Source organism: Petromyzon marinus, chromosome 10, assembly GCF_048934315.1.
Source record: "Petromyzon marinus isolate PM22_M1 ecotype Great Lakes invasive population chromosome 10, UKy_Petmar_22M1.pri1.0, whole genome shotgun sequence".
NCBI classification, from domain to species: domain Eukaryota; kingdom Metazoa; phylum Chordata; class Hyperoartia; order Petromyzontiformes; family Petromyzontidae; genus Petromyzon; species Petromyzon marinus.
Window position 1 is genome coordinate 959150 of NC_133676.1, and position 24465 is coordinate 983614.

General features: G+C 54.9%; 1 protein-coding gene across 1 annotated transcript; it reads left to right on the forward strand.

The window, feature by feature from the left end:
• The first annotated feature begins 266 nt into the window (after positions 1–266).
• Positions 267–24020, forward strand: LOC142924188 (dual specificity tyrosine-phosphorylation-regulated kinase 4-like). The gene is made up of 9 exons (XM_076065996.1): positions 267–465; positions 10129–10183; positions 11290–11389; positions 12998–13155; positions 14692–14828; positions 15971–16117; positions 17104–17242; positions 21704–21785; positions 23470–24020. Exons 2-9 carry the CDS (start codon positions 10181–10183, stop codon positions 24018–24020), a joined length of 1317 nt encoding a protein of 438 aa, XP_075922111.1. The 5' UTR covers positions 267–465; positions 10129–10180.
• The last annotated feature ends 445 nt before the right edge of the window (positions 24021–24465 follow it).

Below are 24465 nucleotides of genomic sequence, written 5' to 3' on the forward strand. Positions count from 1 at the left end.
ACTGAGACCCACAAACTCATCACATAGACCCACAGACTCACCACAGAGATCCACAGACTCGCCACACAGACTCACCACACAGAGACCCACAAACTCACCACAGAGACCCATAAACTCACCACACAGAGACCCACAGACTCATCACACTGAGTCCCGTGTAGGCACCTTCAGGCTGCGTCGACCTAGAGGAGGCCCAGATAGGGTTCAGATTTTCCCGACGCCGCCTCCAATCTCCATAACCCGGAAGTAGACGCGGGTGGTGGGTGGTGCCCAGGGGAGGAGCTGTCGGTGGGCGTGGTCGCGTTGTAAGACGTCACTCGACGGGGCGTGGCTGCAATAACGTCTCTTCAGAATTTTAGACGGATGTGAAGGAGGCGGCTGCTGCTGGATCTACGGCTGCTTCATTTTCATCATCGACTTTCGAGCAGGTTCTGTCGAAGCCATCCACTCGAAAATCTTTACGAGGTGAGCTGTGTGTGTCCGTGTTGTGGATTCGTGGTGAGTGTGTGGGTCCGTGTTGTGGGTTCGTGGTGAGTGTATGGGTCCGTGTTGTGGGTTCGTGGTGAGTGTGTGGGTCCGTGTTGTGGGTTCGTGGTGAGTATGTGGGTCCGTGTTGTGGGTTCGTGGTGAGTGTGTGTGTCCGTGTTGTGGTAAGAGTGTGTGGGTCCGTGTTGTGGGTTCGTGGTGAGTGTGTGGATCCATGTTGTGGGTTCGTGGTGAGTGTGTGGGTCCGTGGTGAGTGTGTGGGTACGTGTTGTGGGTTCGTGGTGAATGTATTGGTCTGTGTTGTGGGTTCTTGATGAGTGGGTGGATCCGTGTTGTGGATTCTGGTGAGTGTGGGTTTGTATTGTGGGTTCGTGGTGAGTGTGTGGGTCCATGTTGTGGGTTCGTGGTGAGTGTATGAGTCCGTGTTGTGGGTTCGTGGTGAGTGTGTGGGCCCATGTTACAGGTTCGTGGTGAATATGTTGGTCTGTGTTGTGGGTTCGTGGTGTGTGGGTCCGTGTTGTGGGTTCGTGGGAAGAGTGTGGGTCCGTGTTGTGGGTTCGTGTTGAGTGTGTGGGTCCGTGTTGTGGGTTCGTGGTGAGTGTGTTGGTCTGTGTTGTGGGTTCGTGGTGAGTGTGTGGGTCCGTGTTGTGGGTTCGTGTTGAGTGTGTGGGTCCGAGTTGTGGGTTCGTGGTGAGTGTGTGGGTCCGTGTTGTGGGTTCGTGGTAAGTGTGTGGGTCCGTGTTGTGGGTTCGTGGTGAGCGTGTGGGTCCGTGTTGTGGGTTCGTGGTGAGTGTGTGGGTCCGTGTTGTGGGTTCGTGGTGAGTGTGTGGGTCCGTGTTCTGGGTTCGTGGTGAGTGTGTGGGTCCATGTTGTGGGTTCGTGGTGAGTGTGTGGGTCCGTGTTGTGGGTTCGTGTTGAGTGTGTGGGTCCGTGTTGTGGGTTCGTGGTGAGTGTGTGGGTCCGTGTTGTGGGTTCGTGATGAGTGTGTGGGTCCGTGTTGTGGGTTCGTGGTGAGTGTGTGGGTCCGTGTTCTGGGTTCGTGGTGAGTGTGTGGGTCCATGTTGTGGGTTCGTGGTGAGTGTGTGGGTCCGTGTTGTGGGTTCGTGGTGAGTGTGTGGGTCCGTGTTGTGGGTTCGTGGTGAGTGTGTGGGTCCGTGTTGTGGGTTCGTGGTGAGTGTGTGCGTCCGTGTTGTGGGTTCGTGGTAAGAGTGTGTGGGTCCGTGTTGTGGGTTCGTGGTCTAGTGTGTGGGTCCGTGTTGTGGGTTCGTGGTGAGTGTGTGGGTCCGTGTTGTGGGTTCGTGGTGAATGTATTGGTCTGTGTTGTGGGTTCTTGGTGAGTGGGTGGATCCGTGTTGTGGGTTCTTGGTGAGTGTGGGTTTGTATTGTGGGTTCGTGGTGAGTGTGTGGGTCCGTGTTGTGGGTTCGTGGTGAGTGTATGAGTCCGTGTTGTGGGTTCGTGGTGAGTGTGTGGGCCCATGTTGCAGGTTCGTGGTGAGTATGTTGGTCTGTGTTGTGGGTTCGTGGTGAGTGCGTGGGTCCGTGTTGTGGGTTCGTGGGAAGAGTGTGGGTCCATATTGCGGGTTCCTGGTGAGTGTGTTGATCTGTGTTGTGGGTTCGTGGTGAGTGTGTGGGTCCGTGTTGTGGGTTCGTGGTGAGTGCGTGGGTCCGTGTTGTGGGTTCGTGGTGAGTGTTTGGGTCCATGTTGTGGGTTCGTGTTGAGTGTGTGGGTCCGTGTTGTGGGTTCGTGGGAAGTGTGTGGGTCCATGTTGTGGGTTCGTGGTGAGTGTGTGGGTCCGTGTTGTGGGTTCGTGGTGAGTGTGTGTGTCAGTGTTGCGGGTTCGTGGTGAATGTATTGGTCTGTGTTGTGGGTTTTTGGTGAGTGTGTGGGTCCGTGTTGTGGGTTCTTGGTGAGTGTGGGTTTGTATTGTGGGTTCGTGGTGAGAGTGTGGGTCCGTGTTGTGGGTTCGTGGTGAGTGTGTGGGTCCGTGTTGTGGGTTCGTGGTGAGTGTGTGGGTCCGTGTTCTGGGTTCGTGGTGAGTGTGTGGGTCCATGTTGTGGGTTCGTGGTGAGTGTGTGGGTCCGTGTTGTGGGTTCGTGGTGAGTGTGTGGATCCATGTTGTGGGTTCGTGGTGAGTGTGTGGGTCCGTGGTGAGTGTGTGGGTACGTGTTGTGGGTTCGTGGTGAATGTATTGGTCTGTGTTGTGGGTTCTTGATGAGTGGGTGGATCCGTGTTGTGGATTCTGGTGAGTGTGGGTTTGTATTGTGGGTTCGTGGTGAGTGTGTGGGTCCATGTTGTGGGTTCGTGGTGAGTGTATGAGTCCGTGTTGTGGGTTCGTGGTGAGTGTGTGGGCCCATGTTACAGGTTCGTGGTGAATATGTTGGTCTGTGTTGTGGGTTCGTGGTGTGTGGGTCCGTGTTGTGGGTTCGTGGGAAGAGTGTGGGTCCGTGTTGTGGGTTCGTGTTGAGTGTGTGGGTCCGTGTTGTGGGTTCGTGGTGAGTGTGTTGGTCTGTGTTGTGGGTTCGTGGTGAGTGTGTGGGTCCGTGTTGTGGGTTCGTGTTGAGTGTGTGGGTCCGAGTTGTGGGTTCGTGGTGAGTGTGTGGGTCCGTGTTGTGGGTTCGTGGTGAGCGTGTGGGTCCGTGTTGTGGATTCGTGGTGAGTGTGTGGGTCCGTGTTGTGGGTTCGTGGTGAGTGTGTGGGTCCGTGTTGTGGGTTCGTGGTGAGCGTGTGGGTCCGTGTTGTGGATTCGTGGTGAGTGTGTGGGTCCGTGTTGTGGGTTCGTGGTGAGTGTGTGGGTCCGTGTTCTGGGTTCGTGGTGAGTGTGTGGGTCCATGTTGTGGGTTCGTGGTGAGTGTGTGGGTCCGTGTTGTGGGTTCGTGTTGAGTGTGTGGGTCCGTGTTGTGGGTTCGTGGTGAGTGTGTGGGTCCGTGTTGTGGGTTCGTGATGAGTGTGTGGGTCCATGTTGTGGGTTCGTGGTGAGTGTGTGGGTCCGTGTTCTGGGTTCGTGGTGAGTGTGTGGGTCCATGTTGTGGGTTCGTGGTGAGTGTGTGGGTCCGTGTTGTGGGTTCGTGGTGAGTGTGTGGGTCCGTGTTGTGGGTTCGTGGTGAGTGTGTGGGTCCGTGTTGTGGGTTCGTGGTGAGTGTGTGCGTCCGTGTTGTGGGTTCGTGGTAAGAGTGTGTGGGTCCGTGTTGTGGGTTCGTGGTCTAGTGTGTGGGTCCGTGTTGTGGGTTCGTGGTGAGTGTGTGGGTCCGTGTTGTGGGTTCGTGGTAAGTGTGTGGGTCCGTGTTGTGGGTTCGTGGTGAGCGTGTGGGTCCGTGTTGTGGATTCGTGGTGAGTGTGTGGGTCCGTGTTGTGGGTTCGTGGTGAGTGTGTGGGTCCGTGTTCTGGGTTCGTGGTGAGTGTGTGGGTCCATGTTGTGGGTTCGTGGTGAGTGTGTGGGTCCGTGTTGTGGGTTCGTGTTGAGTGTGTGGGTCCGTGTTGTGGGTTCGTGGTGAGTGTGTGGGTCCGTGTTGTGGGTTCGTGATGAGTGTGTGGGTCCATGTTGTGGGTTCGTGGTGAGTGTGTGGGTCCGTGTTCTGGGTTCGTGGTGAGTGTGTGGGTCCATGTTGTGGGTTCGTGGTGAGTGTGTGGGTCCGTGTTGTGGGTTCGTGGTGAGTGTGTGGGTCCGTGTTGTGGGTTCGTGGTGAGTGTGTGGGTCCGTGTTGTGGGTTCGTGGTGAGTGTGTGCGTCCGTGTTGTGGGTTCGTGGTAAGAGTGTGTGGGTCCGTGTTGTGGGTTCGTGGTCTAGTGTGTGGGTCCGTGTTGTGGGTTCGTGGTGAGTGTGTGGGTCCGTGTTGTGGGTTCGTGGTGAATGTATTGGTCTGTGTTGTGGGTTCTTGGTGAGTGGGTGGATCCATGTTGTGGGTTCTTGGTGAGTGTGGGTTTGTATTGTGGGTTCGTGGTGAGTGTGTGGGTCCGTGTTGTGGGTTCGTGGTGAGTGTATGAGTCCGTGTTGTGGGTTCGTGGTGAGTGTGTGGGCCCATGTTGCAGGTTCGTGGTGAGTATGTTGGTCTGTGTTGTGGGTTCGTGGTGAGTGCGTGGGTCCGTGTTGTGGGTTCGTGGGAAGAGTGTGGGTCCATATTGCGGGTTCCTGGTGAGTGTGTTGATCTGTGTTGTGGGTTCGTGGTGAGTGTGTGGGTCCGTGTTGTGGGTTCGTGGTGAGTGCGTGGGTCCGTGTTGTGGGTTCGTGTTGAGTGTGTGGGTCCGTGTTGTGGGTTCGTGGGAAGTGTGTGGGTCCATGTTGTGGGTTCGTGGTGAGTGTGTGGGTCCGTGTTGTGGGTTCGTGGTGAGTGTGTGTGTCAGTGTTGCGGGTTCGTGGTGAATGTATTGGTCTGTGTTGTGGGTTTTTGGTGAGTGTGTGGGTCCGTGTTGTGGGTTCTTGGTGAGTGTGGGTTTGTATTGTGGGTTCGTGGTGAGAGTGTGGGTCCGTGTTGTGGGTTCGTGGTGAGTGTGTGGGTCCGTGTTGTGGGTTCGTGGTAAGAGTGTGGGTCCGTATTGCGGGTTCCTGGTGAGTGTGTTGGTCTGTGTTGTGGGTTCGTGGTGAGTGTGTGGGTCCATGTTGTGGGTTCGTGGTGAGTGTGTGGGTCCGTGTTGTGGGTTCGTGGTGAGTGTGTTGGTCCGTGTTGTGGGTTCGGGGTGAGTGTGTGGGTCCGTGTTGTGGGTTCATGGTGAGTGTGTGGGTCCGTGTTGTGGGTTCGTGGTGAGTGTGTGGGTCCGTGTTGCGGGTTCGTGGTGAATGTATTGGTCTGTTGTGGGTTCTTGGTGAGTGTGTGGATCCGTATTGTGGGTTCTTGGTGAGTGTGGGTTTGTATTGTGGGTTTGTATTGTGGGTTCGTGGTGAGAGTGTGGGTCCGTATTGCGGGTTCGTGGTAAGAGTGTGTTTGTCTGTGTTGTGGGTTCTTGGTGAGTGTAAGGGTCCGTGTTGTGGGTTCGTGGTAAGTGTGTGGGTTCGTGTTGTGGGTTCGTGGTGAGTGTGTGGGTCCGTGTTGTGGGTTCGTGGGAAGTGTGTGGGTCCGTGTTGCGGGTTCGTGGTGAGTGTGTGGGTCCGTGTTGTGGGTTCGTCGTGAGTGTGTGGGTCCGTGTTGTGGGCTCGTGGTGAGTGTGTGGGTCCGTGTTGTGGGTTCGTGGTGAGTGTATGAGTCCGTGTTGTGGGTTCGTGGTGAGTGTGTGGGCCCATGTTGCAGGTTCGTGGTGAGTATGTTGGTCTGTGTTGTGGGTTCGTGGTGAGTGCGTGGGTCCGTGTTGTGGGTTCGTGGGAAGAGTGTGGGTCCGTATTGCGGGTTCCTGGTGAGTGTGTTGGTCTGTGTTGTGGGTTCGTGGTGAGTGTGTGGGTCCGTGTTGTGGGTTCGTGGTGAGTGCGTGGGTCAGTGTTGTGGGTTCGTGGTGAGTCCGTGGGTCCGTGTTGTGGGTTCGTGGTGAGTGTGTGGGTCCGTGTTGTGGGTTCGTGGTGAGTGTGTGGGTCCGTGTTCTGGGTTCGTGGTGAGTGTGTGGGTCCATGTTGTGGGTTCGTGGTGAGTGTGTGGGTCCGTGTTGTGGGTTCGTGGTGAGTGTGTGGATCCATGTTGTGGGTTCGTGGTGAGTGTGTGGGTCCGTGGTGAGTGTGTGGGTACGTGTTGTGGGTTCGTGGTGAATGTATTGGTCTGTGTTGTGGGTTCTTGATGAGTGGGTGGATCCGTGTTGTGGATTCTGGTGAGTGTGGGTTTGTATTGTGGGTTCGTGGTGAGTGTGTGGGTCCATGTTGTGGGTTCGTGGTGAGTGTATGAGTCCGTGTTGTGGGTTCGTGGTGAGTGTGTGGGCCCATGTTACAGGTTCGTGGTGAATATGTTGGTCTGTGTTGTGGGTTCGTGGTGTGTGGGTCCGTGTTGTGGGTTCGTGGGAAGAGTGTGGGTCCGTGTTGTGGGTTCGTGTTGAGTGTGTGGGTCCGTGTTGTGGGTTCGTGGTGAGTGTGTTGGTCTGTGTTGTGGGTTCGTGGTGAGTGTGTGGGTCCGTGTTGTGGGTTCGTGTTGAGTGTGTGGGTCCGAGTTGTGGGTTCGTGGTGAGTGTGTGGGTCCGTGTTGTGGGTTCGTGGTAAGTGTGTGGGTCCGTGTTGTGGGTTCGTGGTGAGCGTGTGGGTCCGTGTTGTGGGTTCGTGGTGAGTGTGTGGGTCCGTGTTGTGGGTTCGTGGTGAGTGTGTGGGTCCGTGTTCTGGGTTCGTGGTGAGTGTGTGGGTCCATGTTGTGGGTTCGTGGTGAGTGTGTGGGTCCGTGTTGTGGGTTCGTGTTGAGTGTGTGGGTCCGTGTTGTGGGTTCGTGGTGAGTGTGTGGGTCCGTGTTGTGGGTTCGTGATGAGTGTGTGGGTCCATGTTGTGGGTTCGTGGTGAGTGTGTGGGTCCGTGTTCTGGGTTCGTGGTGAGTGTGTGGGTCCATGTTGTGGGTTCGTGGTGAGTGTGTGGGTCCGTGTTGTGGGTTCGTGGTGAGTGTGTGGGTCCGTGTTGTGGGTTCGTGGTGAGTGTGTGGGTCCGTGTTGTGGGTTCGTGGTGAGTGTGTGCGTCCGTGTTGTGGGTTCGTGGTAAGAGTGTGTGGGTCCGTGTTGTGGGTTCGTGGTCTAGTGTGTGGGTCCGTGTTGTGGGTTCGTGGTGAGTGTGTGGGTCCGTGTTGTGGGTTCGTGGTGAATGTATTGGTCTGTGTTGTGGGTTCTTGGTGAGTGGGTGGATCCATGTTGTGGGTTCTTGGTGAGTGTGGGTTTGTATTGTGGGTTCGTGGTGAGTGTGTGGGTCCGTGTTGTGGGTTCGTGGTGAGTGTATGAGTCCGTGTTGTGGGTTCGTGGTGAGTGTGTGGGCCCATGTTGCAGGTTCGTGGTGAGTATGTTGGTCTGTGTTGTGGGTTCGTGGTGAGTGCGTGGGTCCGTGTTGTGGGTTCGTGGGAAGAGTGTGGGTCCATATTGCGGGTTCCTGGTGAGTGTGTTGATCTGTGTTGTGGGTTCGTGGTGAGTGTGTGGGTCCGTGTTGTGGGTTCGTGGTGAGTGCGTGGGTCCGTGTTGTGGGTTCGTGGTGAGTGTGTGGGTCCATGTTGTGGGTTCGTGTTGAGTGTGTGGGTCCGTGTTGTGGGTTCGTGGGAAGTGTGTGGGTCCATGTTGTGGGTTCGTGGTGAGTGTGTGGGTCCGTGTTGTGGGTTCGTGGTGAGTGTGTGTGTCAGTGTTGCGGGTTCGTGGTGAATGTATTGGTCTGTGTTGTGGGTTTTTGGTGAGTGTGTGGGTCCGTGTTGTGGGTTCTTGGTGAGTGTGGGTTTGTATTGTGGGTTCGTGGTGAGAGTGTGGGTCCGTGTTGTGGGTTCGTGGTGAGTGTGTGGGTCCGTGTTGTGGGTTCGTGGTAAGAGTGTGGGTCCGTATTGCGGGTTCCTGGTGAGTGTGTTGGTCTGTGTTGTGGGTTCGTGGTGAGTGTGTGGGTCCATGTTGTGGGTTCGTGGTGAGTGTGTGGGTCCGTGTTGTGGGTTCGTGGTGAGTGTGTTGGTCCGTGTTGTGGGTTCGGGGTGAGTGTGTGGGTCCGTGTTGTGGGTTCATGGTGAGTGTGTGGGTCCGTGTTGTGGGTTCGTGGTGAGTGTGTGGGTCCGTGTTGCGGGTTCGTGGTGAATGTATTGGTCTGTTGTGGGTTCTTGGTGAGTGTGTGGATCCGTATTGTGGGTTCTTGGTGAGTGTGGGTTTGTATTGTGGGTTTGTATTGTGGGTTCGTGGTGAGAGTGTGGGTCCGTATTGCGGGTTCGTGGTAAGAGTGTGTTTGTCTGTGTTGTGGGTTCTTGGTGAGTGTAAGGGTCCGTGTTGTGGGTTCGTGGTAAGTGTGTGGGTTCGTGTTGTGGGTTCGTGGTGAGTGTGTGGGTCCGTGTTGTGGGTTCGTGGGAAGTGTGTGGGTCCGTGTTGCGGGTTCGTGGTGAGTGTGTGGGTCCGTGTTGTGGGTTCGTCGTGAGTGTGTGGGTCCGTGTTGTGGGCTCGTGGTGAGTGTGTGGGTCCGTGTTGTGGGTTCGTGGTGAGTGTATGAGTCCGTGTTGTGGGTTCGTGGTGAGTGTGTGGGCCCATGTTGCAGGTTCGTGGTGAGTATGTTGGTCTGTGTTGTGGGTTCGTGGTGAGTGCGTGGGTCCGTGTTGTGGGTTCGTGGGAAGAGTGTGGGTCCGTGTTGTGGGTTCGTGTTGAGTGTGTGGGTCCGTGTTGTGGGTTCGTGGGAAGTGTGTGGGTCCATGTTGTCGGTTCGTGGTGAGTGTGTGGGTCCGTGTTGTGGGTTCGTGGTGAGTGTGTGTGTCCGTGTTGCAGGTTCGTGGTGAATGTATTGGTCTGTGTTGTGGGTTTTTGGTGAGTGCGTGGGTCCGTGTTGTGGGTTCTTGGTGAGTGTGGGTTTGTATTGTGGGTTCGTGGTGAGAGTGTGGGTCCGTGTTGTGGGTTCGTGGTGAGTGTGTGGGTCCGTGTTGTGGGTTCGTGGTAAGAGTGTGGGTCCGTATTGCGGGTTCCTGGTGAGTGTGTTGGTCTGTGTTGTGGGTTCGTCGTGAGTGTGTGGGTCCATGTTGTGGGTTCGTGGTGAGTGTGTGGGTCCGTGTTGCAGGTTCGTGGTGAATGTATTGGTCTGTGTTGTGGGTTTTTGGTGAGTGTGTGGGTCCGTGTTGTGGGTTCTTGGTGAGTGTGGGTTTGTATTGTGGGTTCGTGGTGAGAGTGTGGGTCCGTGTTGTGGGTTCGTGGTGAGTGTGTGGGTCCGTGTTGTGGGTTCGTGGTAAGAGTGTGGGTCCGTATTGCGGGTTCCTGGTGAGTGTGTTGGTCTGTGTTGTGGGTTCGTCGTGAGTGTGTGGGTCCATGTTGTGGGTTCGTGGTGAGTGTGTGGGTCCGTGTTGTGGGTTCGTGGTGAGTGTGTGTGTCCGTGTTGTGGGTTCGTGGTGAGTGTGTGGGTCCGTGTTGTGGGTTCATGGTGAGTGTGTGGGTCCGTGTTGTGGGTTCGTGGTGAGTGTGTGGGTTCGTGTTGCGGGTTCGTGGTGAATGTATTGGTCTGTGTTGTGGGTTCTTGGTGAGTGTGTGGATCCGTATTGTGGGTTCTTGGTGAGTGTGGGTTTGTATTGTGGGTTTGTATTGTGGGTTCGTGGTGAGAGTGTGGGTCCGTATTGCGGGTTCGTGGTAAGAGTGTGTTTGTCTGTGTTGTGGGTTCTTGGTGAGTGTAAGGGTCCGTGTTGTGGGTTCGTGGTAAGTGTGTGGGTTCGTGTTGTGGGTTCGTGGTGAGTGTGTGGGTCCGTGTTGTGGGTTCGTGGGAAGTGTGTGGGTCCGTGTTGCGGGTTCGTGGTGAGTGTGTGGGTCCGTGTTGTGGGTTCGTCGTGAGTGTGTGGGTCCGTGTTGTGGGCTCGTGGTAAGAGTGTGTTTGTCTGTTTTGTGGGTTCTTGGTGAGTGTGTGGATCCGTGTTGTGGGTTCTTGGTGAATGGGGTTTGTATTGTGGGTTATTGGTGAGGGTGTGAGTCCGTAGTGAGGATGCGGGTTCGTGGTGAGGATGTGAGTTTGTGATGAATGTGTGAGTCCGTGTTGACGATGTGAGTCCACTTGTGATCGCGGTGACCTCGCCCTCCACTGACTCTCTCCTCCGTCCCCCCCCTCCACTCTCCACGCAGAGACACCGAGATATTTACGGAGCACAACAACGCTACTCTCAGAATTAGCGCCATGGTATGCGTGACCCCTTTTGCTCGACATATGAACCACACCAGGACTTACAAAACACCACCCACACTGATGAACACCCTCACTTACAAACACCACACCAACACCCTCACTGACGAACACCCTCACTGACGAACATCCTCACTTACGAACACCACCCACACCTATGAACACCCACACTTACGAACACCACCCACACTTACAAAGATCCACACTTGCGAACACTACCCACCTACGAACACCCACACTTACGAACACCACCCACACTTACAAAGATCCACACTTACGAACACTACCCACCTACGAACACCCACAATTACGAACACCACCCACACTCATGAACACCCACACTTACAAACACCCACACCTTTGAACACAGTTTTGTTACAGCCTCAAGGGGACCGTTGTCTTTGTGTGTGTGTGTTGACGAGTCTACTGCACCTTTGTCTATGTGTGTGTGTATGTGTGTAGCGATAGTGTAGCGGTTAGCGCGCTGCGCTATGAACCTGGCGACCCGGGTTCGATTCCCGCTCACGGCCAACACCAGTGACGATTATCTGAACCGGTCCCGGGCCTCCCCTAGGTCGACTCAGCCTCAAATGAGTACCTGGTGCGGTGTGTAAACATCGCCACTAGGGAGAAAAAGGCGGTCGGGCGTGGTGCTGGCCACCCACCCCCTCGTGTACCGTTCCGGCCTTCATAGGTGCTCGCTAACAGCACTTGCCCCCTGCAGTCTGTTAAGGCTATATGGGGGATCTTTATTTTTTATTTATGTGTATGTGGGGAGCGGTAGTGTAGCAGTTTGCGCACTGCCACGAACCTGGCAACCCGGGTTCGATTCCCGCTTATGGCCAACACCAGTGACGATTATTTGAACCGGTCCTGGGCCTCCCGTAGGTCGACTCAGCCTCAAATGAGTACCTGGTGTGGTGTGTAAACATCGCCACTGTGGAGACAAAGGCGGCCGGGCATGGTGCTGCCCACCTACCCCCTCGTGTGCCATGCTGGGCTTCATAGGGGCTTGCTATAAGCACTTTCCCCAACAGTCTGTTACAAGCTATACGGGGGATCTTTGTCTTTGTACGTGTGTGTGTGTTTATGTGTGTGTGTAGACAAGTCGAGCTGGACCGAGTGGGAGGCAGCCTCCGTCTATCACCACGTGGAGCGCGTTCACCTCCGGCACCGGATTAATCCGCAGCAAATCACCCAAAGGTTAGAGAGAGAGAGATGAGCAGGAAAATCATCAAAGTCTAAGAATGATAGCAGCTCAAATAGCAGCAGCTCAACCAAGTGGCCTGATATCATCAAATCATCATCATTGTCATCGCCTGGAAATGCACAGCAGCAGCGAAAAAACACTTTGATAAAAGCGTGACAATGGTGATTCCTCAAAATGTGAAGGGGAACAAATCCATGCAGTGACCACCACGGAGACCCACAGAGACACACATAGAGACCCACAGACACCCAGCCACCCACAGAGACACCCATAGAGACCCTTAGACCCACAGAGACACCTATAGACACATAGAGACTCACAAATATACCCATAGACACATAGAGACACCCATAGAGACCCATAGACACACAGAGATACCCAAAGAGACTCCAAAGACACATAGAGACACCCATAGAGACCCATAAACACACAGATACACCCCACAAAGAACCATAGATCCACAGAGACACCCATAGACACCCACAGAGACCCATACCTTAGCACGGTTAGCTACGTGCAGTGCGAACGAAGTTCATCATCCGTACACGCACCCTGTACCGCTCCGTGGGTCTCTGAGTATCGGTCTCTGTGGGTCTATATGGTTCTATATGAGTATAGGTCTTTGTGGGTCTCTGGTTCTATATGAGTGGCAGTCTCTGTGGGTCTCTATGGTTCTATATGAGTATGGGTCTCTGTGGGTCTATGAGGGTCTCTGTGCATCTCTGTGGGGCTCTATGGTTCTATATAAGTATGGGTCTCTGTGGGTCTCTGGTTCTATATGAATATGGGTCTCAGTGGGTCTCTGAGGGTCTCTGCGTCTCTGTGGAGCTCTATGGGTATCCTTGGGTCTCTATGGTTCTATATGAGTATGGTTCTGTGTGGGTCTCTGTGGGTCTCCATGGTTCTATATGAATATGGGTCTCTGTGGGTCTCTGGTTCTATATGAGTATGGGTCTATGAGGGTCTCTATGCATCTCTGTGGGGCTCTATGGTCTATATGAGTGGGTCTCTGTGGGTCTCTGGTTCTATATGAGTATGGGTCTCTGTGGGTCTATGAGGGTCTCTGTGCATCTCTGTGGGGCTCTATGGGTCTCCTTGGGTCTCTATGGTTCTATATGAGTATGGTTCTTTGTGGGTCTCTGAGGATCTCTGTGGTTCTCTATGAGTCTCTATAAGTCTGTATCAGCGTGCACTTAGAGCAAATGGCTCCCACATGGTGATGACGACGATGGTGACGATGATGATGACGGTGATGATGACGACGACGATGACGTTGACGATGATGATGATGATGATGACGACGATGACGACGATGATGATGACGACGATGATGATGACGATGATGACGACGATGACAACGATGATGATGACGATGATGATAATGAAGATGACGATGATGATGACGATGACGATGATGATGACGATGACGACGATGATGACAATGATAATGATGACGACGACGATGATGACAATGATGATAATGATGATGACGACGACGATTAGGATGATGATACCAGTCACTTCGGTGGGGGGCTTAACCCGGTGTGTGCGTAAATAAAATTAGTTTATAGTTTAAGTTGTTATTGTTGTCACGTGTGCAGCGATCCTGAGTCTCTTCAAGCCTCACTTGACTGAGCGCCAGAAGCTGGAGCTGACCACCATGCAGGAAGTTTGGTTCTTCACTCTGGACGGGGAAGGAAGCTCACGAGATGGAGTGAAGAACGGAGAATTTGACGACGACGACAACAACTACATCCTTGTGAGACTCACAGACACACACAAAGACACAGACACAACAACAACAACCGCCATTCGCCACTAAGTGGCGGTGACGTCACCACAACGCTTGTGCCAGGCCAGGTGCACCTTGAGGCCACGTGAAGTGTTGAACGCCCGCTGCCAGGAGGTCACGGGGTAGACCCAGGTGCCACGGGACGACTGTCTGAGATGACTGGCTGATGCACCACCTGTGCCCCCTACCGTGCCATCCTGCTGTGCTTTAGCCACCCGGCGCTCCGCTCATTGTTGTGACCGTCGCTCCTCCGCCCTCCGTTGTTGTTGGAGGGCGGCTGCCTCCAACTTCCCAGTAGCGTCCTTCACGAGCCTCCTCCACAGAGGCTGATCTTGACACCGCATCCTCCTGTACCACATCACTCCATCTCTTCTCTAGCCCGTGCTGCGCCCGTTTAGCCCCCTTGATCCGGCCGAATAAAATCTGTTTCGGCATGCGTTGGCTGGGCATGCGGGCTACATGACCCATCCAACGCAGCCTTGCCTGCCGGAGGAGCTCACCGATGGGACCTTGCCCAGATCTTTCAAAGATTTGTGAGCTCCTCACACAATCCAGCCTGGTTAAACCCATGATGGATCGTAGGCAGGCTAGCCTAAATGTTTCTAACCAGCGAAGATGTTCCATTTGGGGGGTCCATGTTTCGCAAGTGTAGAGAAGGGAGGGAATGACCGTGGCCGAGAAGACCTGAAGCTTCGTGCGGAGCGACAGACCAGGTAGCTTCCACACAGCGTTACACAACCGATGGAAATATATTGCCGCCCGACTGATTCTGAGTGAGACCTCTGCTGTTAAACTGTAGCCGGTCATAAGCACACTGCCCAGGTATGGGAAACTCTCCACTCTCTCCACAATTGCCCCATCACCGATTGGGAGTTGTGGGGGTGGAGTATCCGATGGTACAAAATACCCAGGCAGGTGCTTAGTTTTGGTGGGGCTGATGGTAAGGCCCCATCTCTTAGTGGCACACTCCAGTCTCAGCAGCAGCGTCTCCAACTCCTCCTCTGAATGAGCAGCTATTACCAAATCATCGGCATACATAACGTGGTTGAGCAATAGGGAGCCATCCGTTGACCGCACCCGGGCATCGATCAGCCTCCCATTATATCTGTACCAAATGGAGATTCCCCCAGTACAGCTATTGAAGGCTTCACGAACTACGTGGTCAAAATAGATGTTAAATAATGTGGGAGCCAGAGGACATCCCTGTCACACCCCAAGGTGTACAGGGAATGGCTCTGACTCCCGGCCACGTAGTTTTACCCGGGCCTGTTCACTATCATGAAGGCCCACACAGAGACACTGATACCCATAAAGCACCACAGATTAGCACGGTTGGCTACGTACAGTGCGAAAGAAGTTCAACATACACACATACAGAGACACCCAGACACATAGAGACGCACAGAGACACCCACAGACACCCACAGTGACCCACAGATTAGCACTGTTGGCTACATGTGACCTCCTCGTGACCCCCACCCTGACCTCCCGTGACCCCTGCAGGTCCAGAACGAGCACTTCTACTACCGCTTCCAGCTGGACAGGAAGATTGGGCAGGGTGGGCAGAGCGTGGTGGTGAGGTGTCTGGACCACAAGACTCGGACGATGGTGGCTCTCAAGATCCTCGCCTCGCCCTCCACGTGAGTGGGCCCTGGCGCAGCAGTGCAGTCAACAACAACAATAACACCACCAATAACAAGAACAATAAACAAATACACACTATGGGACTGCTGCTGGCTGTGAACCACAACAACAAACAATGACTGAACATCCTTTACTTGAATCTCCATCGCTCAACCACCACCTCCCCACCACCACCTCCACAGGGACACTCCCACCCCACCACCACCTCCCCACCACCCTCACCACCACCGCCACCACTGGTTGTGTGTTGGAGACGAACCCCACCACAACACTGACAATTGACTTTGACACTTTCCAACACAACAACCGGTTAAGTGCTGAGCAAGTAACGAGCTGGCCAAGCGTTTTGTGTTTAGGTGACAAACCACCTCAACCAATTGGGCGTGTGTCAGTGTGGCGGGTTTAATGACACAACATTTATATTTACGTCATATAACCCAAACTCACCTCTATTGTGGATAATATTGATAGCGACAGACCAACTACGCATTACCCATTACTACTACTCAGTGTTACACACACAGACCCACTACTACTAATCAGTGTTACACACATAGACCCACTACTACTACTCAGTGTTACACACACAGACACATTACTACTACTCACTGTTACACACACAGACCCACTACTACTACTCAGTGTTACACACACAGACCCACTACTACTACTCAGTGTTACACACACAGACCCATTACTACTACTCAGTGTTACACACACAGACCCACTACTACTCAGTGTTACACACACAGACCCACTACTACTACTCAGTGTTACACACATAGACCCACTACTACTACACAGTGTTACACACACAGATCCAATACGACTTCTACTCAGTGTTACACACACAGACCCACTACTACTACTCTGTGTTACACACACAGACCCACTACTACTACTCAGTGTTCCACACACAGACCCACTATTACTACTCAGTGTTCCACACACAGACCCACTACTACTACTCAGTGTTCCACACACAGACCCACTGTATATTAAAGTCTAAACTCTCTGTCTCTGTCTGTCTCTCTCTGTCTGTCTCTGTCTTGATCTCTGTTTCTTTATGTCTCTTTCTCTCTATCTGTCTCTCTTTCTTTCTCTCTCTCGTTCTGTGAACTTGCTCACTCGCTCGCAGCTCCAGGGAAGAAAAGCACCAGAGAACGGAGCTGCTAATGTCCATGGAGCTCCAGAGCGACCGTAGCAACGTGGACTACAACGTAGTCAGGGTCCTGGAGACTTTCTACTTTCGAGGCCACAAATGCCTTGTCATGGAGCTGTTGAAGTACGCACACCACCAGCACCACGACCACCACTCACTCACTCATTAACTCACCACCAACATTCACTCACCCACTCACTCGTTCACTCACCCACCACCCACTCACTCACCACCACCACCGACTAACTCACCATCACCACCACCACCACTCACCCACCACCACCACCACCACTCACCCACTCACTCACTCACTCACCACCACCACTTACCCACTCACTCACTCACCACCACACCACTCACCCACTCACCCTCCACCACCCACCCACCATCACCACCACACCACCCACTCAACCACCCACCATCACCAGCACAACCGCTCACCCAACCACCCACCATAACCACCCACCCACCACCCATCCACCATCACCCACCAGCACCCACCACCACCAAACACCACCACCACAACACCACCACCACCCATACAGACCCATAGAGACACCCATACCCATACATTAGTACGGTTGGCTATGTATGGTGCAAAAGAAGTTCTGCATACATTCACACACAGAGACCCACAGACCCACAGAGACCCATAGAGACCCACAGAGACACCCACACAGACACCCATAGAGACCCACACATTAGCATGCTTGGCTACGTACGGTGTGAATGAATTTCAACATACGCACACAAAGATCAAAGATCCCCCATATAGCCTTAACAGACTGTAGTGGCAAGTGCTGTTAGCGAGCACCTTTAAAGGCCGGCACGGCACACGAGGGGGTGGGTGGCCAACACCACGCGCGGCCGCCTTTGTCTCCCCAGTGGCGATGTTTACACATCGCACCAGGTACTCATTTGAGGCTGAGTCGACCTAGGGTAGACCCAGGACCGGTTCAGATAATCGTCACTGGGTGTTGGCCATGAGCGGGAACCGAGCCCAGTTCGCCAGGTTCGCAGTGCAGCACGCTAACCGCTGATGTCACTGACGTCGTCGCTGACGTCGTCGCTGACGTGACTGACATGGTCGCTGTCTCTCCGCGTGGCAGGGCGAAACTCCATTGCGTGCTCAGACAGATGACGCTGTGGCAAAGTCACGAGGATGCGGTGAGGTCGTACACTAGGGCCATCCTCCACTTCCTGGCCCACACCAAGTCCCGGGGCATCGTACACGGGGACATCAAGCCCGTGAGTGGAGTGCATGCTGTGTAATGGTGTCTGTGTGTGTGGGTGTATATGTGTGTGGGTGTCTGTGTGTGAGTGTGTGTGTGTGGGTGTCTGTGTGTGGGTGTGTCTGTGTGTGTGGGTGAGTACACGGCAAAACAACCCGCTAACTCCTCGCAGTGCCGGATGGGCAACTCTGTCGTGGACAGTGCTGTGGGGGGAGGGCCAATTCCGATTGGCTACTCCCCTCATGGCGTCTGTGACCACCACAGTGGCTAAACGGGGGGCTCTGGATGGGTGCGAGGGGCTGGTAACCCCTCCACCTTCAAAATTTTACCACTAAACCACGACTGAAATATGTAACTAATAAGCTTGTGCCGGAGGCCCCAGGGGGACAGGCATTTTTGACGTCTCCTAGCCAAACTCCAATTGGCGGAGCCAGGAGATTGAATCTCTACACTCGGGGCTCCTCCAGAAACAACGAAAAGCCACTTTGTGTGGCCACGTGGAATGTTCGAACGCTCACTGCGGAGGAGAGGCTGCCACTCCTCTGTCGGGAGCTGGACCGGTACCGCCTGGATCTCTGTGGCATTCAGGAGGTCCGGTGGACCGGTTCTGGTTCCTGCCACCATGAGGGGTGGACAGTCCTCTACTCGGGGCAACAGACTGCCAAACAACAGGATGTGGCTCTTCTTTTGAACAAAAGAATGAAGGGGGCGTGGGAGCGTGGCGGTGAGGTGTGGGAAGCTGTAAGCCCCAGGCTACTTTGGGCTCGCCTTCCCATCAACCGGAGGAGAGGAGTGGTGTTCGTGGTTATTTATGCCCCCTCCGAAGACGAACGTCCGTGGAGGGATGCAGGCAAAGCCGATGAGTCAGATGCCTTCTATGACCTCGTGCCACAGGTGCTGGCTAAAGTGGCCCCTCAGGATAGAGTCATCTTGTTGGGTGACTTCAATACCCGAGTTGGTCATGATGCTGGCACCTGGTCTGGAGTGATTGGAGGGCATGGGCCAGATCAGCTCAATAACAACGGTAGGAGGCTGCTAGATTTTTGTGCAGCCCATGGGCTTGTAATTACCAACACGCTGTTCCGGCATCGGCGCATCCACACAACATCATGGATGCATGCCGGGTCCAAGCAAGAACATCTGCTGGACTACATAGTGACGGACCAGCGGATGCGAGCCCATGTCCTTGACACCAGGACCTACCGTGGAGCTGATCTGCCCTCTGACCATCGACTAGTCATCTGTAAGATGCACCTGCCATTCTTCCACTCCGGTGTTGGGTGTACACCCAGGACCCCATTCCAACCTAAAGTGGCCTGGTCTCAGTTATCTGATGAAAGTTGCAAGTGAGAATTTCATCATCGCTTGCGGCTGGGGTTGGCATTGTCCCCCACTCCTCCTGATGTCGAGGGTAAATGGGCGAGGTTTAGGACTGTGACTCATGCAGCTGCAATGGCTGCTTTGGGTACGTGGTCCAGACCTCCCCAGAGACCCTGGCTGACAGAGGAGGTGTTGAGGTTGGTTGAGAAAAAGCGACAGGCCCACTGTCATTGGCTACAGAATCCCACGTCAGAGAATGAGGAGGCTTACCACAGCCTTCGCTCGGAGGTTCGGAGAGCCGTGAGGCGCTGCAATGATGGGTGGTGGTCGCAGGTTGCTGAGGAGATGGAGTCTGCCTCAGTGGCCCGCGATCACAAATCTCTATTTAACTCCATCAAAAAAGTAACCTGCAGCGCCACACCTATTACCATCATTAGGGGAAAAAACGGTGATCCAATCTCTGACCCCCAGGAACAGGTTTGCAGATTTGCTGAGCATTTCTGTGAGGTCCTGGGGGAGGGGAAATCCATCAGCCAGGAAAACATCGTGGCACAAGGTGGGGATGATCCTGCTGAGGCTGCAGTGCCTCAAATATTGGAAGAAGTCACCCCCTGTGAGTGGCTGGCTGAGGTGCCATCTGTTGAGGAAGTACTGAAGGTGATCCGGAGTCTGAGACCAGGAAAGGCACCGGGTAGAGATGATCTCCCAAGCGAAATGCTGATGGAGGGTGGCGTTTGTGCACAGACTGCCCTATATGACTTCATAACAACAGTCTGGACCACTGGATGGGTTCCGCAGGATTGGCAGAAGGGGGACCGCAAAAACTGTAACAACTACAGGGGCATCTCACTCCTCAGTGTGCCGGGAAAGGTCCTGGCAAGGATTATTCAACATCGCCTTGCCAGGCACGCTGAGGAGAGGCTTGCGGAGCCCCAATGTGGTTTCAGGAAAGGGCGGTCCTGCACAGATGCCATATTTTCTGTCCGTCTGCTACAGCAGAGGTGTAGGGAATTCCAACAAGACCTACATCTCTGCTTTATTGACCTTGATCTTCGTGCTTTTGGAGTCCCTGACCCTCTGCTCACGATCATTAAGGACCTTCATGATGGTGAGCCGGCCCGGGTAAAACTACGTGGCCGGGAGTCAGAGCCATTACCTGTACACCTTGGGGTGCGACAGGGATGTCCTCTGGCTCCCACATTATTTAACATCAATTTTGACTACGTAGTTCGTTAAGCCTTCAATAGCTGTACCGGGGGAATCTCCATTTGGTACAGATATAATGAGGGGCTGATCGATGCCCGGGTGCGGTCAAGGGATGGCTCCCTATTGCTCAACCACATTATGTATGCCGATGATTGGGTAATAGCTGCTCATTCAGAGGAGGAGTTGGAGATGCTGCTGCTGAGACTGGAGCGTGCCACTAAGAGATGGGGCCTTACCATCAGCCCCACCAAAACTAAGCACCTGCCTGGGTATTTTGTACCATTGGACACTCCACCCCCACAACTCTCAATCGGTGATTGGGCAGTTGTGGAGAGAGTGGAGAGTTTCCCATACCTGGGCAGTGTGCTTATGACCGGCTCCAGTTTAACAGCAGAGGTCTCACTCCGAATCAGTCGAGTGGCAATATCTTTTCATCGGTTGCGTAACGCTGTGTGGAAGCTACCTGGTCTGTCGCTCCGCACTAAGCTTCAGGTCTTCTCGGCCACGGTTATTCCCTCCCTTCTCTACGCTTGCGAAACGTGGACCCCCCTAATGGAACATCTTTGCCGGTTAGAAACATATAGGCTAGCCTGCCTACGATCCATCCTGGGTTTAACCTGGCTGGATTGTGTGAGGAGCTCACAAATCTTTGAAAGATCTGGGCACGGTTCCATCGGTGAGCTCCTCCGGCAGGCAAGGCTGCGTTGGCTGGGTCATGTAGCCTGCATGCCCAGCCACCGCATGCCGAAACAGCTTTTGTTCGGCCAGATCTAGGGAGCTAAATGGGCGCGGCACGGGCTAGAGAAGAGATGGAGTGATGTGGCACAGAAGGACGTGGAGCTAAGTGGACTTGCCGATGACTGGTACCAGTGGTGTCAAGATCGGCCTCTGTGGAAGAGGCTCGTGAAGGACGCTGCTGGGCAGTTGGAGGCAGTTGCCCTCCAACAACAACAGAGGATGGAGGAGCGACGCTCACAATAACGAGCGGAGCACCGGGTGGCTAAAGCACAGAAGGTTGGCACAGTAGGGGGCACAGGTGGTGCATCAGTCAGTCATCTGAGTCAGTCGACCCGTGGCACTTGGGTCTGCCCCGTGACCTCCTGCCAGCGGGCGTTCGACACTTCACGTAGCCTCAAGGTGCACATGGCCTGGCACAAGCGTCGTGGTGACGTCACCGCCACTTAGTGGCGAATGGCGGTTGTTGTACACGCTGGGGTGCTGGTGCTCGCTCTGCAGATGTAAATGCCACTGATTATTCATGTTCTGCAGATGTAGATGTCACTGGTGTTCTTCATGTTCTGCAGATGTAGATACCACTGGTTCTTCACGTTCTGCAAATGTAGATGCCACTATGTCTTAACATCCTGTAGATGTAGATGGCACTGGTTTTTCACGTCCTGTAGATGTAGATGCCACTGGTTTTTCACGTTCTGCAGATGCAGATGCCACTCGTTCTTCATGTTCTGCAGATGTAGATGCAAATAGTTCCTCATGTTCTGCGGATGTAGATGCCACTGGTTCTTCACGTTCTGCAGATGTAGATGCCACTGGCTCTTCACGTTCTGCAGATGTAGATACCACTGGTTCTTCACGTTCTATAGATGTAGATGCCACTGGTTCCTCACGTTCTGTAAATATAGATGCCACTGTTCCGTCACGTTATGTAGATGAAGATGTCACTGGTTCTTCATGCTCTGTAGATCCCACTGGTTCTTTACGTTCTGTAGGTGCCACAGGTTGTTCATGTTCTGTTGATGTAGATGCCACAGGTTCTTCACGTTCTGCAGATGTAGATGTCACTGTTTTTTTGCGCATATCTCTGAAACGTTCGTAAGTTGAACGTCTGTGAGCGGAGGCAGTCCCCCTGCACAGACGCTCGGTCGTAAACGACGCTCACCGCCTTGACCATGCTGGGTGTGAATTCCCTCCCTGCGGCTCACTCCCCATCCAGAGCAACGTTCTGTTGGCGAACATCGCGGATGGGATCGTCAGGGTCAGGAACTTCGCCTCAAGCTTCTTTGTGGATGGCAAAAGTGAGTGGAGACACCCACACACACCCACCCATCCACCCACTGACACCCCCACACACCCATCTACCCACCCATCCACCCACCTACACATCCATTCGCCATCAACCCATCCATTCCCCCACCCATCAAGCCACCTACCGACCCCCCCATCAATCCACCCACCCATCCACCCACCCACTGACCCATCCACCCACCCACCCATCCATCCACCCACCCATCCACCCACCCAGCCACCCACCTACCCATTCACCCACCCAGCCACTGACCCATCCACCAACCCACTCACCCACCCATCCATATATCCATCCATGCACCTACCCACCCACCCAGCCATCCACCCATCCATCTACCCACCCAGCCATCCAGCCACCCACTCACCCACCCACCCATCCACCCACCCACCCATCCACCCACTAGCCCATCCACCCACCCGCTCACCCACCCACCCACACATCCATTCACCCATCCACCCATCAACCCATCAACCCACCGACCCATCCACCCACCCACCCACCCACTCTCCCACCCACCCACCCATCCATCTATCCATCCATCTATCCATCCATGCACCCACCCACACAGCCATTCACCCACCCATCCATCCACCCACCCAGTCATCCAGACACCCACCCACCCAGCCATCCAGCCACCAACTCACCCGCCCACTCACCGAGCGATCCATGCACCCACCCAGCGAGCCATACACCCACTCACCCACCCACCCACTGATTCAGCTACCCAGCCACCCACTCACCCAGCCACCCACTCACCCACCCACCCACTCACCCACCCACCCATCCATCTATCCATACATCCACCCACCCAGCCATCCACCCACCCACCCAGCCATCCACCCACCCACCCAGCCATCCATCTACCCACCCATCCACCCCTCCACCCAGCCATCCAGCCACCCACTCACCCAACCACCCACCCGGCCATCCACCCACCCACTCATCCATCCAGCGACCTACTCACCCATCCACCCAGCCAGCCATCCACCGACTCACCCACCCACCCACTCACCCAGCCAGCCAGCCAGCCATCCACCCACTTACCCACCCACCCACTCACCCACCCAGCCAGGTAGCCATCCGCCCACCCACTCACCCACGCGCCCATCCACCCACCCATCCACCCACCCACCCACCGACCCCCCCCCATCCAGCGACCCACCCACACACCCATCCACCCATACACCCATCCACCCATACACCCACTCAACCACCCATCCATCTATCTACCCACCCACCCAGCCATCCACCCACCCAGCCATCAAGCCACCCACCCACCCAGCCGGATATCCACCCACTCACCCACCCAGCCATCCACCCACCCGCCCAGCCACTGACCCACCCACCCATCCATCTATGCACCCACCCACCGACCCATCCAGCCACCGACCCATCCAGCCACCTACCCACTCACCCACTGACCTGCCCATCCAGTCACCCACCCATGAATCCACCCACCCACCCACTCACCCACCCGCCCACCCACTCACCCATCCATGTATCCATCCACCCACCCACTCACCCGCTTAACCATCCACCCCCCACCCACCCAGCCACTGCCCCAGCCACCCAACCCAGCCACCCAACCCAGCCACCCAACCCACCCACCCACCTACACACACGTACCTAGTCTACAATCTTCATCATCATCGCTGCTGTTGTCGTCTGCACAGCCTCGCACGTGGGAGGAACCCTCGCCTACGTGGCCCCCGAGGTGCTTCTCGGCTACCCGGCGACCTGCGCTGTGGACACATGGTCGCTGGGCTGCACCGTCGCCAAGCTGGCCACCGACAGGGAACTTTTCCTCTCGTTCAGCCGCGACGACCACCTGGCATGCTGCATCGAGGTGACTGGGGAGCCTCCCTGGGGGGCCTCGAGCGACGACCTGGCCCACAGCCAGCCAGTCACCCAGCCAGTCACTCAGTCACCCAACCCTGTCAGCCAGTCAACCAACCAGCCACCCAACCACCCACCCACTCACCTACCCACCCACCTACCTACGCATCCTCTCACTCACCTACACATTTACCCACCCACCCATCTACCTACTTACCCGCACACTCACCCACCTACTTACCCAGCCACCCACCTACCTACACACCCACGTAACCACCCACTCACCCACCTACCTACCTACCCACCCACTCACTCATCCACCTACCCACCCACTCGCCCACCCCCTCACCCACCCACCTACCCCCTCACCCACCCACCTACTCACTGACTCACCCACCTACCCACCCAGTAACCCTCCCACCTACACACCCACTGACCTATCCACCCATCCACTCACCCACTCACCCACTCACCCATCCACTCACCCACTCACCCACTCACCCACCCACTTACCCACCGACCTACCCACCCATTCACCCACTCACCTACCTACCCACTCACCCACCCACCTACCTATCCACTAACCCACCCACTCACCCTCCCCCCACCCACCTACTCACCCATGATGCTAGATGCGCTGAGCAACAACGATAATGTCACGTTCAGGTCTTTCGTCGTACAGCCAATGAAAAACAGCCACGTAGCTCAGTGGGGCCTTCCCTGGTGAAATCAAAATAGTTCAGTTTTAGTGTGGGCCTCTGAGTCTCAATGGTTTTATATGAGTCTCTGGACCTCTATGGGTCTATGTATGGGTCTCTGTCGGTCCGTATGGG